This window comes from Acomys russatus, chromosome 5 (assembly GCF_903995435.1).
Source record: "Acomys russatus chromosome 5, mAcoRus1.1, whole genome shotgun sequence".
Lineage (NCBI taxonomy): Eukaryota > Metazoa > Chordata > Mammalia > Rodentia > Muridae > Acomys > Acomys russatus.
Window position 1 is genome coordinate 22951731 of NC_067141.1, and position 14886 is coordinate 22966616.

The 14886-nt window shown below is 54.4% G+C and overlaps 1 protein-coding gene across 4 annotated transcripts; it reads right to left on the minus strand.

The window, feature by feature from the left end:
• Nucleotides 1-3552: 3552 nt before the first annotated feature.
• Igf2 (insulin like growth factor 2) lies at nucleotides 3553-11923 on the minus strand. 4 transcript variants are annotated; one of them, XM_051145705.1, is made up of 4 exons: nucleotides 11664-11923; nucleotides 6416-6578; nucleotides 4954-5102; nucleotides 3553-4682 (listed from the first exon to the last, which is right to left on the minus strand). In XM_051145705.1, the coding sequence occupies exons 2-4, from the start codon at nucleotides 6570-6572 to the stop codon at nucleotides 4446-4448; spliced, it is 543 nt and encodes a 180-aa protein (XP_051001662.1). In that variant the 5' UTR covers nucleotides 6573-6578; nucleotides 11664-11923; the 3' UTR covers nucleotides 3553-4445. The 4 variants fall into 4 exon arrangements, with proteins under 4 accessions (XP_051001662.1, XP_051001663.1, XP_051001660.1 ...); XM_051145706.1 differs by lacking the exon at nucleotides 11664-11923 and adding an exon at nucleotides 9081-9767 and having other exon boundaries at nucleotides 3553-4696; XM_051145703.1 differs by lacking the exon at nucleotides 11664-11923 and adding an exon at nucleotides 9081-9559.
• Between the last annotated feature and the right edge of the window lie 2963 nt (nucleotides 11924-14886).

The window sequence follows — 14886 nt, forward strand, 5'->3', positions numbered from 1 at the left end:
TAGTATGGAGTTCAGACCTAGGCCTCATCTTAGCCGCAACTGTGTCAAGCCACAGCTGTCTCAGGATCCCAATGCCCTTTATTTTCACCTTACTGTTTTCAAGTCTTCCCCTTCAAGGATGAAATTACTTCACTCATAACCACTACATACCCTGAGTCTAGAAGCATTCCTTGGATATGGAGGCTGCCCTGAAGATACCACTGCAGACCTCCAAAAGTGATACCACATAGCACAGACAGCAGAGACCCTGGAGTGAAAACAAAACTAAAAATGAATGCTAACTGGTGTGTTGGCTTGCACCTGTAATTTCAGCATTTGGGAGTCTGAGGCAGGAGGAGCGAGATTGCTAGGCGTCCCGTATACATCCATATGGAGTTCCAAGCTTGCCTGGGGTAGAGTGTGAAACTCTATTTTTAAAAACTAGCCAATACAATAAAAAAAAAAAAAAAAAGAAAGAAATGCTAGTGTGTAATAATGCCTGGGAAAGAGGGGCCTCCCCAGCTACCCTAGCCTGGGCTCCTTCCCACAAGGTCCACGAGCACACACCCATCTGCACTGGGGCAAGTCAGGAACTAAGGAAGAATAAAGGAGCAGGAAGAATGTCTCCAGGCCAGGTTTCAAGCATCAAGGGGGCCAGCCTCACTTTACTACCAGGGTCAGGGACCCCAAAGACCAATATCACCAGTCAGGTGGGTCTAGTGACTACTAGGGAACAGGCTCCAGCATAGCCTTCATAGAGGGAATAGAGGTAACTATATATGCAGGGAACCCATCCCAGGTGTTTGTCACCCTGAGTCCCCATGTCCAACACCAACTATGATTCCTGAAGTATCCTGGTTCCCAACCCCTAAGGCTAAGGGCAATGTTCCCTAGGGTAGGTTTTCATGGTACATGACTCATTAGAGAAGCTTTATGGAATCCTTTTTAGCCCCCACAGTACCCCATCTTTGAGGACTTAGGACCTAAAGTTGTCCTCAACCCTCTGGGTTCCTCAGAGAGTGCCTTATTATTATTAATTTTTTTGTAAATTTATTTTTTTTATTCACTTTACATCCCCATTGTAGCCCTCTCCCTCTTCTCCTCCCAGCCCCACCCCTTTCCCCCCTTCTCTATAGGAAAAGGGAGTCCCCCCTCTCCACAGCCCTCCCTGGCGCATCAAGCCGCATCAGGACCAAGCGCATTCTCAGAGAGAGCCTTATTGAGCCCACTCCTATTTATACCTCAGGGTCTTTCCTCTTCACCTGCTGCCCTACTCCCAGGCATCAAGTACCCTTTTCACCTCCCCTTCCACTCAAGTTTTCTTCCCTTTGACGCCCCCCCTCCCCGGAATAAAAGAGCAAATAACTCAGAAGATAATATTTTAAATGCTTTATTAGGTTTGCAAGCGTTTACAGGTTAAAAACAAAACCCAAGCTTTGGATTTTGCCAGAAATAGCATGTTAAAGGGACTGAGTTGAGGCAAATACCCCGGGCCACTGCTAGATGACACAGACAGTGGCACAGGTGACATATGGCATTCGACGCGTGGGTAGTCTTCAGGTGATGACAAAGGGAGGGAATCCAAGAGGGGATCCCATCGAAGACAGTAGGGAAGAGACAAGATGGAGGGCCACACTAGGCATGGGAGGCCAGGGAGGTGCCCGCATCAGGGTGATCTATGATTGGGGAGAGCTGCAAATTTGGGGACACAGAGGGTGGTTGGCAAATGCCCCTGAAAGCACCCATCCCAGTGAGGCAAATTAAACTGGGTGGGTGCCCAGCCAAATGGGCAGATAATTTAGGGTGCCTCAAGATCTTTTGGGTACCAGGCCAATTCACAGTCTCCAATTACAACAATTTACTCTTTGAGTTTCTGTCCAATATTCCAAATGGCCCATTCTTCAAGCATTTACCAAGGACCCTCTATGCCATGGTTGGGCTGACACACACCGCCCCCAGGGAGGTGCCAGTCCTGTCACCAGGGCCCAGAAGCCTCGGGCCTCTAGTCTGCTAGTTGGACTGTTGGGCAGGGGGACTAAACTGGAAGCAAAAGTGGGGGTGAGGTAAACCTCCAGCCGCCCTGGTCCCTGCCACAGTCCTAGGCACCGTGAGGTGGCTGCTACGGCTAACCAGACCCTCGGGCCTCAGGGCCAAGGTGACCCCGTGTACACAGCTCTCCTGGCTCTGTGGGCTTTAAGCCTCCTAGCTTCCCCAACTCCAGGCCTCACCCCACCCTGCCCACAGGAGGTCTGTAGAGCTCCAGACCTCCTGTGGGCAGGGCAGGGTGCTGAAGAGTGGGCATGATGACACTGAGGGACAAGGGAGGCCTCCCCAAGCTCTCAGAAGGCAGCCACTTGCTCCCGCCTGATGGAATCTCTCTACTCTCACATCTACATCCCCTTCCCCCCCAACCAGCAGTGGCCAGCTGGGGGCCCCATCTTTGTGGCCTCCGAGCACCTTCCTAAACACCTGAGGGGACACTGCCCCATGCCCCCTCCACTCCTCAGAACTTCTGGGGACCAGCCACTGTCCCCAGAAGCCAGGCCAGGCAGCGGCCTTCTCAATTCCTTTTATTTCTCTGTGAGTGCGTGGCCAACACCCTACAGAGACTCCACTCCCAACTCAGGCCAAGCGATAGAGATAGATTAAAAATAAAAAATCAATAAGGGTGATAAATGGCGGAGAGCAGGACATGGTGGTAGTTGATGCTGATGGCTCGATATATTCGTTACTTGGTCACTGCTCCCCTGTTACTTAGGGAGTGGATACAATTTGATTATGCGCGCATAAAAAGCTAAAAAGGTATTTTTTAAAAAAAAAAAAAAAAAAAAAAAAAAAAAAAAGGAAAATACTGCCCCAAGGAATAAAAGAGGGGAATAGATCAATTGACATAAAATTTGGGCTCCTGATTCTTCTGTAATTCTGCAAGTTGAACTGTGCCTCCTCCTGATTCTTCTATCCAAAACCTCCCTGGGACCACTTCCTACCCATAGCTCCCCCCACCCAGCCCCCACTGCCCCCCACCCACCCCTCCAACCGCCAGACTTCCCACACTCCCCACCATCAGTGTGAGTCTCCTGGGGAGCCCCTAAAAGTGGGGCTCCCCAGGAGACTGACATAGATGGCCCATAGGTGTGCTTGGGGTAAGGGGTTTCCCCCCAGATCTTTCCTCCCAGGAACACACCCAGGGATCAGGCTACTTGGGCAGCATGTTTCACTTGGCAGTGCCATCTCCTTATCTGGCCAAACTTATTCTACACTGGGGTGAGACCAACGTAAAAGATGGAAAGGCATTGGCCCTCACAGGGGCTGGGGAGCACTAGGCTCATGATGTAGGGGTCACACCCAGGGCCCACACGCAGCAGCAGAAATTAGATGGATTGGGAGGGGAGCTCAAACTATGCAAACTGCTCGGGGGGAAATTTAGGATGGGCCCTGGCTTGGGTAATGTGGTTCGAATAGGATTTATTCAGCCATTTCAATGCTCTCGTCCAATTGTGTGTGTGCATCCAATTGAGTGTGTGGGGGCGAGTATGCGTGTGTGTGTGTGTGTGTGTGTGTGTATGCGTGTGTGTGTGTGTATGCGTGTGGGGGGGTGTGTTCTGTGTGGATGAGGGTGTGTTACATGTGTGTGTGCATGTCTGTGTGTCTGCAAGTTTGAATATTAACATGTGCTTTTTAGGGTAGGTGCAGAAAAATGAGATTTTGGGATTAGGGGCTTGTGCCAATTAAATTTTGTTTCCAGTTTTTGTGCTCTGTTCTCTTTGGGTTCCTTCACCCAGCCCTGTGGTGACATGGTGACATTTGTGATGGAATGGCCAGTGAAGAAAGAGTTTGAGTGGCCGTTGTTCACAGGCCAGCTTATGCTAAAAGCTCCCAATCTTGAGTGGTGACAAGGAGAAGGCACTGAAGCAATGACAATGCCACCTAGAAAATTTTGGGTCCCCTTCCTTTCTTCTTGGGTTCTGAGATCCAAGTCTAAGCCAATTTGACTAAAGATCCAAATGGGAAGAAGATGAAGGGGGGGGGGCGCCGAATTATTTGATTTTGCCAATTGTTTCTAAGCCAATTAATTTTTGGTATGTTTTCAGCCAATTGATTTCTTTAGTTATTTAATTTAAAAACAATCAGTTCTGGTGTTTCTAAAAAGCCAATTGGTTTTACAGGGATTGTATGTTTTAAAGTTTTTTTTTTAATGTGCATATATAATTTGGGGGTGTCACTTGGGTTGTTTAGAGCCAATCAGTTTGGTTTTGAAGAGTTGCTTTGAGATTGCTCTGCCCGATGGTGTGGGCGAGGGGAGCAGCCTGATGTGGGGAGGCGGGGCACTGGGGGTAGGTAGGGAGAAACTAGGGGTAGGAAGTGGGGCAGAGAGATTTTAGTGTGGGACACGATGGAACTGTCCCTGCTCAAGAGGAGGTCACAGAGTGATGGTGCTACATTGCAGAATTACCACACAATTTGGTTCACTGATGGTGGCTGGACATCTCCGAAGAGGCTCCCCCGTGGGCGGGGCCTTTGGGTGGTAAGGCGATCAGGGGACGGTGACGTTTGGCCTCTCTGAACGCTTGGAGCTCTCTGGCGAGCATGCGGCTCCGGTGGGCACGCAGGAGGGCAGGCAGGCCTCTGCGCAGTCGTTGGGCGGACTGTTTCCAGGAGTTGAGATCGAAAAATTTGCCCACGGGGTGTCTGGGGAAGGCGTCCTGGAGAGGAGGTGCTAATCAGCAGGTGTCAGGGTATCATGTTAGCCTGAGTACCCAGCCAGGTCTCACATGCCCCCACACCCATTAGAGTCACACCAGCTTATGACAATGCCCAGAAATATCTATGTTTATTGGCAGAGGCCAACAGTAAAGTGTGAGTAGACTCCATGACACCCCCAAATCAAGAAGCTGGTGTTCTCTTTATCCCACCCCACAATTCCCTCAAACCCCACCCAGCTACCTAAAATCTCTTCTCGGTCCCAAGCCTTACCGGAAGCATGGCCTGAGAAATCGACACATCCCTCTCAGACTTGGCGGGGGTGGCACAGTATGTCTCCAGGAGAGCCAATTCGCAGCTGCGGAAGCAACACTCCTCCACGATGCCACGGTTGCGACTCTTGGCGCGGCTTGATGGCATGCCTGTTAGTTCCACAGGACAGAGAGCTTCAGTCAGTATCCACAGGGTCAGCACCCATTAGAGTGGCCTCCCCAGCTTCCCAGGGAAGGCTGCAGAAGAAACTAACCCTGCCCTCCCCCTACACCCTGGCCAGACCCTAGGTCACCTTGCAGGAAGAAGGTAGAAGTGTGAGCCAGGTGGGCCAAGATGCCCAGAAAGGAAAAATGAAGGTGCAAGCTGCAGAACCAGCCCCTGGCTACTGGTGCCTCCTGCCTGACAATTAACAGCACAGCCTCTCTCAGTCCTATAGACTCCATAGAGACCAGAGGCCACACTGGAGTGATTTGGAAAACAGGGAGGAGGAGGAGGTGAGCCCCACAAGGGGACCATGGTAGACACAGGTATAGTCCCTGGGCTTGGGGCCCTGTCCTGGTGTCACCTTGATCCTGAAGGGCCCACCCCCAACCCCCTAGCGCTGAGCTGAGACAGGGAAGATAGGGCAGGAGAGAACAAGACGGGAGGGGAGGAGTGAGGCACCCAAAATCCACTCCCTTCTCTTCTCCCGTCTTCCCCCTCTCCCCCACGAACTCAGGTCCGAGGCTGGGCTTGGGGTCCTCCTATATTGCGAAGCCCCTCCATGCAGGAGTGGCTCCTTGAGCAAGGGCTGGCCCTGCAGTGCCAGAGGGCAGAGAGAAGCCGGGTGGTGGGGGCTTCCAAGTGCTCAGGAACAGAAGTGGTTTCCAGAAGAGCAAGTGCCACCCAGAGCAGGCTCGCAGGCAGGCAGGTAGAAGTGCAAAGGAGGAGGTTGCATATCCAGGACCAGGTGAGGAAGACAGAGTGACCCATGCCAGCAAGAAGAGTCATCCTTTGGGGTATGCCTGCCCCTCCCAGGTATGCCCCACCCAGGTTTCCCCATCACTCTTTTCTGTGAGCCCTTGCCCAGCTCCCCAACCCCCACTGGGAAGCCAAGAAAAGCTAGAACAATGTTAAAAAGCAGGTATGCACCCCGTGTTGTTGCTCTGGGCACGCCTGAATCTGGATAGCCAAGATCCAGCTCTCCCCATTGTACTCCCAAACTACATGTGCACTCTCAACCTGGTGAGACCTGGCAACCACATATTTGGTTTTTACTTTTCATAATTTTTAATGCTATCAGACTTGAGAGTGGGAGACCACGGCCCTGCCCGAGGGGGGAGGGTAGCCTACGCCGAAGGCCAGACCGACCAGTGTATCTTAACTGTCAACCCATCCAGGCAGGCCTGACCCCACCCACACACTGCTCCCCGCCACCCCGTCCCCGAGGCCCCTGACCCCCATCTGTCTGGAGTTAACTTACTGAAGTAGAAGCCGCGGTCCGAACAGACAAACTGAAGCGTGTCAACAAGCTCCCCTCCGCACAGGGTCTCTTTGGGGACTTTAGCAGCGATGCAGCACAAGGCGAAGGCCAAAGAAATGAGAAGCACCAACATCGACTTCCCCATTGGGATCCCCATTGGTGTCTGGAAGAAGAGATACAGGCTGTGAGCTAGAGCCCCCCAAGCCACACCCCTGGTCCCAAGATGCTCCTCCCCACCAAAGACACCTATGATCTCTTAATTGAAAATGCAGTTGAAGTTTGAAAGGTAACTTGAATCACTACTTGACCCGGGAAACCACTTTGAGCGTGAAGAAATTCTATGGAGCACAGGAAGGCACCCCGTGGTGTCTTTGAACTGTAGAAACCCAAGGACCACCCACCTACAGGCGCAATTACAGCTTAACCACACCCACAGCTGCTAGGGGCCAGCACTGGACACTGGACTTGGTTTCCATGCTATGACATCATGGGGGTGGGTCCAACTCAAGGGCACATCACCACTGCCACTCCTACTCTGGCCTTCAAGCAGTGGCCAAGATGGCAGATAGCTCCACCCCACCCACCGTGGAGCATGTGCATCCAAAGGGACCAGTTGCCAACCTCCCTGCCCCCCCCCCAGCTGGCTACCCCTCCCTAAACAGCAGAGCCAGCCCCACCCATCCAACCCCATCCCCCAGGCTATGCTGAGCAGGGCCCAGGTCAAGAATCCAATGGTTAGCGCAATGGGACCCCTGCACTCCTGTGAGCCTTGCTCTCCAGGATTACCCAGTCCTCCAAGTCCTCTGGCACCTCAGAGCTCAAGAGGAAACCTAAAGTCCCATACCAAGCCTCAACCCTTACCCAATTCAGGGTCAGGGACCCTATAAAGTCCCTCTATGGGCCACAGAATCATCTTTCAGGTAGGAACTAAATTATAGCCAGCCAGAGTACTAGAGACAGCAGTTTGGGCCCCCTGGGAAGCTGAACACTCAGTTTAGAGGGACACACCCCCTCCACAGGCTGTGTGGCTACGGACCAGGGCAATGGTTAGCTAGCTTCTATAGTAATGGGAGACTGGCACTATTCACAGTAAGCCACTCTGCAGTCTGAAGAGCCCTCCAGGCCGCAGCCCCAGCCTCTGTTCCACAGGCCCAGAGGATTTCTTGCTGCAAAGAAACACGTTGAGAGACCAGTGTGGAATAATCAAGAAACAACTTTGTTCGAGGCTCCCTCAGTTAACTAAAAGTCACCTTTGCCCACCTCCTCAACAAGACCCAGACCGATCCCCCCAAAGCTCTCTGTGCCACCACTGCTTGCAATCAGCCCGCCATATCTGCAACAGTTAGTCCTGGGTGGTGGTGGTGGTGGGGCGGCGGCAGCAGCGGCAGCGGCGGCAGCAGACGGAGCTGACCTCGAAGTCCCTTCCCAAAGCCACTGGCTCCAGGTCCAGCCCAGGTGGCCAGGAGAAGCAAGCAGAAGACTGACCAAGAGGTAAGGGATAGGTGAGGGCCCAGGGAAGGCCCAAATTTGCTGGAGTGGGCAGGCGGAGGGGAAGGAAAAGGAGAGGACGGAGCAGGTGAGGAAGCCAGTGGGCACAGGACAGAGGCTGAGGGAGGACGAAGGCTTGTAAGAGGTAACAGGCCCAAGGCTACCCAGTGCCCTGACCACCCCACAGGGCAGGCCGGAGAAGGATGGTAGCAGGGCCCTGGCTCCACAGCCCTGGTTACCTGAAGTTGGATGAAGAGGCCGCTGGGGCTGGAAGAGGAGGAAGGCAGGAAAAGGCTGGAAGGCTCTCGCTGGAGAAGCTAATGTCCAGTTTGCGAGCTGGTCAGTGCCTCGGCTTTTATGTCTGAGTCGGCTCCTCCCAGTCCCGGCTCCACCCTACCCCCCAAACCCCCACCCTGCTGACCACTCCCCCCGCCCCCTTTTGCACCCGCCCCTTCTCTCCTTCCAGCCAGTCCCTTCTCTTCTGCACCCCCAACAGCTAGCCTTGGACCATTCCTCAGCAAAGCACCAGCAGTGGGAGGGGGGGCCTCATCGTGCGCCCCCAGCCCCCTCTGCACAGACCAATGGGGGCAGGGAGGGGGCTCCTCACATCCTCCTATGGAAAGTTCCACCCAATAAAAGGCAGGGGCAGCTTATTTCTCTCTGGACTGCCCTTTTGAGCCCAAATCCATTCCCTTTCTCCACATTCCAGGTTGGGAATGTTGGGGGGCATAGTTGGGGTGTGTGTGTTGGGGGGAACAGCGAACTGTCGCGTCTGGTCTGTTTCGCCAGTATTGGGGGGCTTCTGGCCCCGCCCACCCAGTTTTCCTCTCTCAATTTCATTGGCACAAAGTCAACATACCAGGGTGGGCTTAGGAGAGTCTGCCCCCCTCCTCATCACCCAGCACCTGGGGGGGGAGGGCCTTCACAACACGAATAATAAATTTTAAGCAGCTCACTACCCCTCCCTCAACACACAGGAAGGACCAGGAAGTCTTCTGTGAGTTCAGCTTACATACCCCCTCCCCAGAAGTCCCCACACCCCTGCCCCTGCCCCTCCCCCACTCCATGGCGCAAAGGGGAGCTGAATTTGCTTAGGGAACGAGTCCCAGCCCCCACCCCGGGCCGCACCAGTCCCGCCAAGCCCAGGCCGGGCCCTGGGGCCCCTGCACGCCCTTACCTGGAAGCCGGCGAAGTTGCCGCCCATCTCCCTGCTGCGGATTTACAAAAAAACCGAACAGCGGGCGAAGGCCCTTCTGCCGGGCACTCCTCTGCCAGCGCCGCTCGGACCGAGTCGCGGGGGCCGAATTGCGACGGGGCCCGAACGGGGGGATGGCTTTTTTGATGGGGGGGGGGACGACGTCTCTTCTGCTTCTTATGGCAGGGCGGGCTGTTTAGGGCTGAGGCGGGACAGATACTATTCTTTCGGGGGGAAAAGGTATCGGGAAATGAGGTCAGCTGTTGTATCAAGGACAGTGGGGGGCAGAGATAGTGAGAGAGACAGAGTGAACGTGAAAGGGGGGGACCACAGAGAGGGAGAGAAGGAGAGAGGACAGCGAGAGGCGGGTAGGCTCACAGCGGGAGAGGACAGCACCGAGAGAAACAGAAAGCGTATAATTAATCCACTTGGGTAGGCGAAGGCAGAGGGCGGACGTGAGGGGGGAGGGAGTCTGAGGCAAGGAGGAGCGGGGAGGGGGCAGGAGGGGAGCCTAGGAAAGGTGGCGGGTAAGTGAGTGCGCAAGGGGGCGCGCACCGCAAGCAGAGGAAAGGATGCAACTTCGAAGGGCCGAGGACGGTGCTGAGGGGGGAGGAATGGAAGCGTCACCCCGGCCACGGGCACCCAGCTCGGTTAGGGCCGACGGAGCCCTCGGCCGTCGTAAGCCCGGGCCTCTGGTGGGGGGGGGACAGGCGTGGCGGCGCCGCGGCCGCTCGGGACTGCAGCGAGAAGAGAGGAGCGGCCGGGCCGCGCGCGGGGGAGGGCTGGGAGGGGGAGCGCGGGGGATGACAACGCCGGCGACCTGCAAGCCGGACTGCCTGCGGTGGGGACCGCCTCCTCTAGCGAAGCAGGAATGGGGTGTTGAGGTAGATAGAGGAGGAGGCGGTGGGGAGATCCGCAGGCCCGACGGAGCGCGGCCCCGCCGACGGCGCCCTGCGCGGGAGTTAGCAGCGAGGCGGCGGACGGCGTCGACGCGGGGCCGCCAGCCCGGATGGAGGCGCTGGCGGGCTGAGCGCGGGCGGGCGTGGGCCAGGAGGCGGGGGCGGCCGGAAGGGGGGGCCGGGGGCCGGCCTGGCCTCACGCAGCTCCGCCGGAGAGCAGGCAAACTACGGGCGCCAACGCCCGACTCTTATAGCCGCGCCGCCCCGCGGCTCGGCGCCCGCTTGGGCCCCGCTGGCCTTACGCCCGCGCCAATGGGCGTCCGCAGGGCTCTCGCCCCGCCCCGGGACCGCCCCCGCAACTGGAGCCACGGGGGGGGGGGATGCGGGCCGGGGGCCCTGGGCACGGGGAGTGCCGGGGGGGCGTGGGTTGCGTGGTCGCGAAGCTGGGGTGGGGGCGCTAAGCGTCCCTGCAGGCCCACGAAATCCCGGGTCCCCATCCCCCAAAATCGAGGGCTTCTGTCATGTTTCCGGGGTGCCCTGTGCTTGTGCGACAGGGGCGCGTGGTGCAAACCAACGTGCGTGGCCCCCTAGGCCTCAATGGTAGTGAGGAGACCTGTACCCAGTTAGAGGGTTACTAGGTAGGCGCATTGCAGCAGGCCGAGTTCAAGCGCAGGTAGCAGGGTCGAGGGTCCACACTGGAACCTACCTGTCGGGCTGGGGAAGGTCCCCAGGGAACTGCTAGGGCTGAGCGCGCAGCCTCCACCTGCCTGAGCTGGCACGGCAGCTCTAGCAGCACCTCTAGTAGCCGCCATATCCCGAGCGCCTCCCGGTCCTTTACGCGGGATCCCCCAGCAGCCTCAGGGGCCACCAGGTGCGCCACGAAGGGAAGGCTGGTTTGGCCATGCCAGATCGAGGCCCTGCGTGGAGCCCCGCTCAATGTCTGCACCCTTCCGCAGAGAAAGAAGCAGGGCGGGAAATGTAGCTCAAACCATACCTGTAAATCAGAGCTCACCGGACTGCGACTAAGCAGCGCGCCTTTGGGACCCACCCAGAATATCGGGATAACAGTTCCCTCGCCTCAGTATGTTGAACTTGCTTAGACGCGGGTTCGGCCCCAGAGGCCACCACGATAATTTGGGGGTCTGAGGAAACCATCTCCTGGAGGGTTCAGACGATGTAAGAAGCTGTTGCGATTTTTACGGAGTCAACCCCACTCATAAACCCGATCACCGTGCTTCTCCCCGCTCGCCTCAGCACCTTGAAGAGTGGAAGGGGCCGCCGCCGGCGGAAACCACCGCGCCAGGGAATAACCTCCTGGCCAGGCCATCAATCACTGCGCCCATGGCTCCGCGCACGCTTTCCCAAGCCTTAGACCTGTAAGGCGGAAGGCTCCAAGCCTCCGGAGAGTTCAGCGCCTCTCCCCTGCCTTCGCTTTGCCCAGCGCTCTGCTATTCCTGCTTCCTAGCCGCCCAGCCTTTCCCCCTACCACTACGTAGTTTGCAGAGTGCATTGAAAGTGGCGCGTGTTTGGGGCACCCAGCCCAAGGGAGCGTGGCCGCCAAGGGAGAAGCCAGCAGCCGCTCCCGTTCTACTCGGCGGCAGCCCTGGGACAAACTGCAAGGTAGCCCGGTGCCGGTAGCCGAAGAGCTGGAGCACGGGGAGCTCACCGCAAGGCCGAAAGTCGGGTCTGCAGGCGCAGGAGGATCCGAGGAGAAAGGCAGAAGATCGCTCTACGGAGCGCAGTGGATGCTGCTGAAGGTGAGCGAGACCCCAAAGGGCAGTCCCCAGTGTCCCGGGGCAACGCCCAGTCCGTTGGAAGACCCGGGGACAATGCCCAAATTTGGGGGAAACTGGGGGCAATGCCCAGTCGTTTTCCTGGACGAGGGAGCAGTACTGCCCACGCCCTGGCCTTTGAGCAGTGTCCTGAGCGTGTTCGGGGCACACAAACTTTTCCAAAATCTGAGCTGCCGCTGGGACACTGTAGGAAACGCGAAGAGGCCAATACCAATGTTAAGCGCAGGACAGGGGAAGTGACCAGGGGAAACAATGCTCAAATTTCGGGGATCCCAAGGCAGATTCTTGTCTGGTTTGCAGTCCTGCGAATGACTGCCCAGAAGTAGAAGGGTTCCAAGGAAAGTCCATAAATGAGGAAACTGGTGAATGACTGAATATGAGATTCCAGGAAAATTAGAATCCAAGTTGGGGAATGGGAGAAATTATTCTATGAAAAAAGGGGGGACCGTCTTAGTCCAGGCCTAACTTGGGGAACCCAACAGCTTGGTCAGAAAGCTTAGAAAACCCACAAAATCCTGGACTAATTTGTAGAAGTTATTTGGTTTGTTGTTGCTGTTGAGTTTAAGAAAACACCTAACATGAAATTTGGAGAAACGTCCTTTTAGTTGCTTAAAATTGGGTGATGAAATCACAGATGGATTTTAGGGTTCGAGGTCATTCTTTTGGGGGAGAGGGTGAAGACTAGGGCTCACCTTGGGGCCAGTGGACCTTGCAGCACCTGGGGGAAAACTCACCTCCAAAGTTTCTGTGGCTTCAGAGAAGTCCTACAGAGAATGGGGAAATGCTGGCAAAATGTGGGGGAATTAGAAGTGCAAGCAGTCTATTTGAAGAAGACAGAAAAATCAATGTCTTTTAATATTTTAATTTTTAAAACAGATTTCAATTGGTCTTTTGTTGAACAAAGGGGAAGTCTATATGTTTTCTTGGACAATGTTTGTGCTGGAAAAACATACTTTGAGTTTTACGGATCAATAAAAATTACCCAATGGATGTCGAAATCTAAATTGCAGAAAACAGAATTAGTAGCTAGGAAATTTGTAAGACACAGACCGTTAAAACATAGGATTTGGGAGATATGGGATATTATTTCAGTGTGGTTTGAGGACCATAAAACATTGTCTGAATGTAGAGAGACTCAGGTAGGAGTCATAAATTCAACAAAGTTCATTAAAGTTTAATAAAAATCCAACTCTTTGGAAGAAAAAAAAAATCCCAATTTGTTTTGCAGTCTCTGAACTTGGGAGCCCCTGGAAAATAATTTCAGAATTTAAAGTTTCCTAGTATCCTTGGAGCGCTTCAGGACCAACTCCTACATTACAAGGAATAGAGATTATGAGTTCCTAAATCATAGGGCCTAAGAACCAATGCCCCAAACTTGTAATCTGCAGAGATTGTGCAGAATGACTGAAAAGGAAAAAAAGTTGAAATGTAGGCTGAATGACGGCATAGCTGGCATTGAAGGGGGAGAAATCAGAACCCTTTTGTGACCCAAGGCTAACACTAAGTGTATTTGGGGGGCCTGGAAAATATTGCCTTATGTTGGAGGACACTGGGCATGGCTCAACATGGGGGATGAGGATCCCGGGTGGTACTGGATTTTGAAATTGTTGTTTGAATGAAAAAAAAAAATGTTTTTTTAATTGGTAAGCTAAAGGGACTCAGGGACTCTTATTACTTGATGCAAAGAAAATGCTCAGAGTACTCAAGGGTTGGAGACATTCAGCATTCTAGTATACAGAAAAAGGCTTTGGCCCACAGTTAATTGTGTGCCTTCTGTGACCTAGAGAGACATGGGACAGGCATACATGACTTGGGAGAGCATGGAAAGGTCTCCACCATATGTGAGCACACGCCTTAGATCATTGCTCAGCCTGCTTGGGGGCTTGAGTGAGAGACTTAACCTTGGCCAGAAAGCTTTCAGGAGCTCTAGAAAATCACAACGCCCTGACCCGTGTCTGTGCGTGGGATTGTTGGGGGGGGGGGCGGGCGCGGGGATCTTGTTGAGTGAATTTTAGGCACAATTGCTGAAATCACTCCCTATATTTTCTGGAATCTGGGAAATGAGAGTGTAGGCTACTTTAGGTGCATATATTTAGGGGAGGACATAGAAAGAAAGGTTGGAACTTTGAGGGTGCCAGGAACGTTGGGGGTTCCAGAAAAAAAATTATTAAGGAGGTCTAGGTGGGATTCAACTTGTAAAATTTGGAATTGGGGCGACAGGCTACAGAATCTAGTCTATTATGTTCCACGTTAGTAAAACTGAAAGACGGTGGCGGGGAAGAGAGTCAGCAGGAATAGTGCTGCAGATATACAGGGACACGGAAAAACACCCTCCGCCCCACCCTGGAGACAGCTGCGAAAATGTCCATTCTCTCAAGTAAGGAAAATTTGTCAGAAGGACTAGGGAGTAAGGACTAAATTTTAGGGAACTGAGGCTGGTATTTTTTTTTTACATCCGTAGGAGCTTGTCTATAAAACGGTGATGAGCCAGGACCAAACTTGGGGGCCCAGGCCACATAATCTAATTTTGGGGAGCCAACAGAAGTGGAATTCCCACTTTGAAAAAAATGTTTGGAAATAAAGTGCCAAGGGAAAAAAAGTTTCCCTTGTAAGGAGAACAAATGCTGAATGATTTTTGAAGGGCCCCGGGAAAGCAATGCTTAAATTTCGAGGATCCCAGAGAAACTAACACCCGAGGTGCGGAAAAGCCGGCAAGTTGTTCTGGCTGCACCGAGGCCACAGCGAACTAGATGTATGTTTGAGAAACTGTGCTCCCAGGCCGCGAAGGATGGGGCGCCAGGATCGGCAGTGCCAGGGAACTCACGTGGAGCAGGGGCGCCCTCACAGGGGAACGCGGGCGCGGGAAAGGGGCACAGACGAGGCAAACTGGGAGCAGTGGCGCCGAGGAGCGCGTGCCCGAGTCAGCAGCATTTTTCGTTCTTTTGCCTTTTTGCTACCCAGAGGGTTTGGGTGGTCAAGCCAAGCCAGACGGGCGTCTGAGATGGAAGCGGAGTGTCAGGCGAGCAGTAGCGCGCAGCTCCGGGAGGCTCCCGGGGCTCCTCGGGCTCCCCTGTCCCGCTCGGCTTCCAGCCGCCC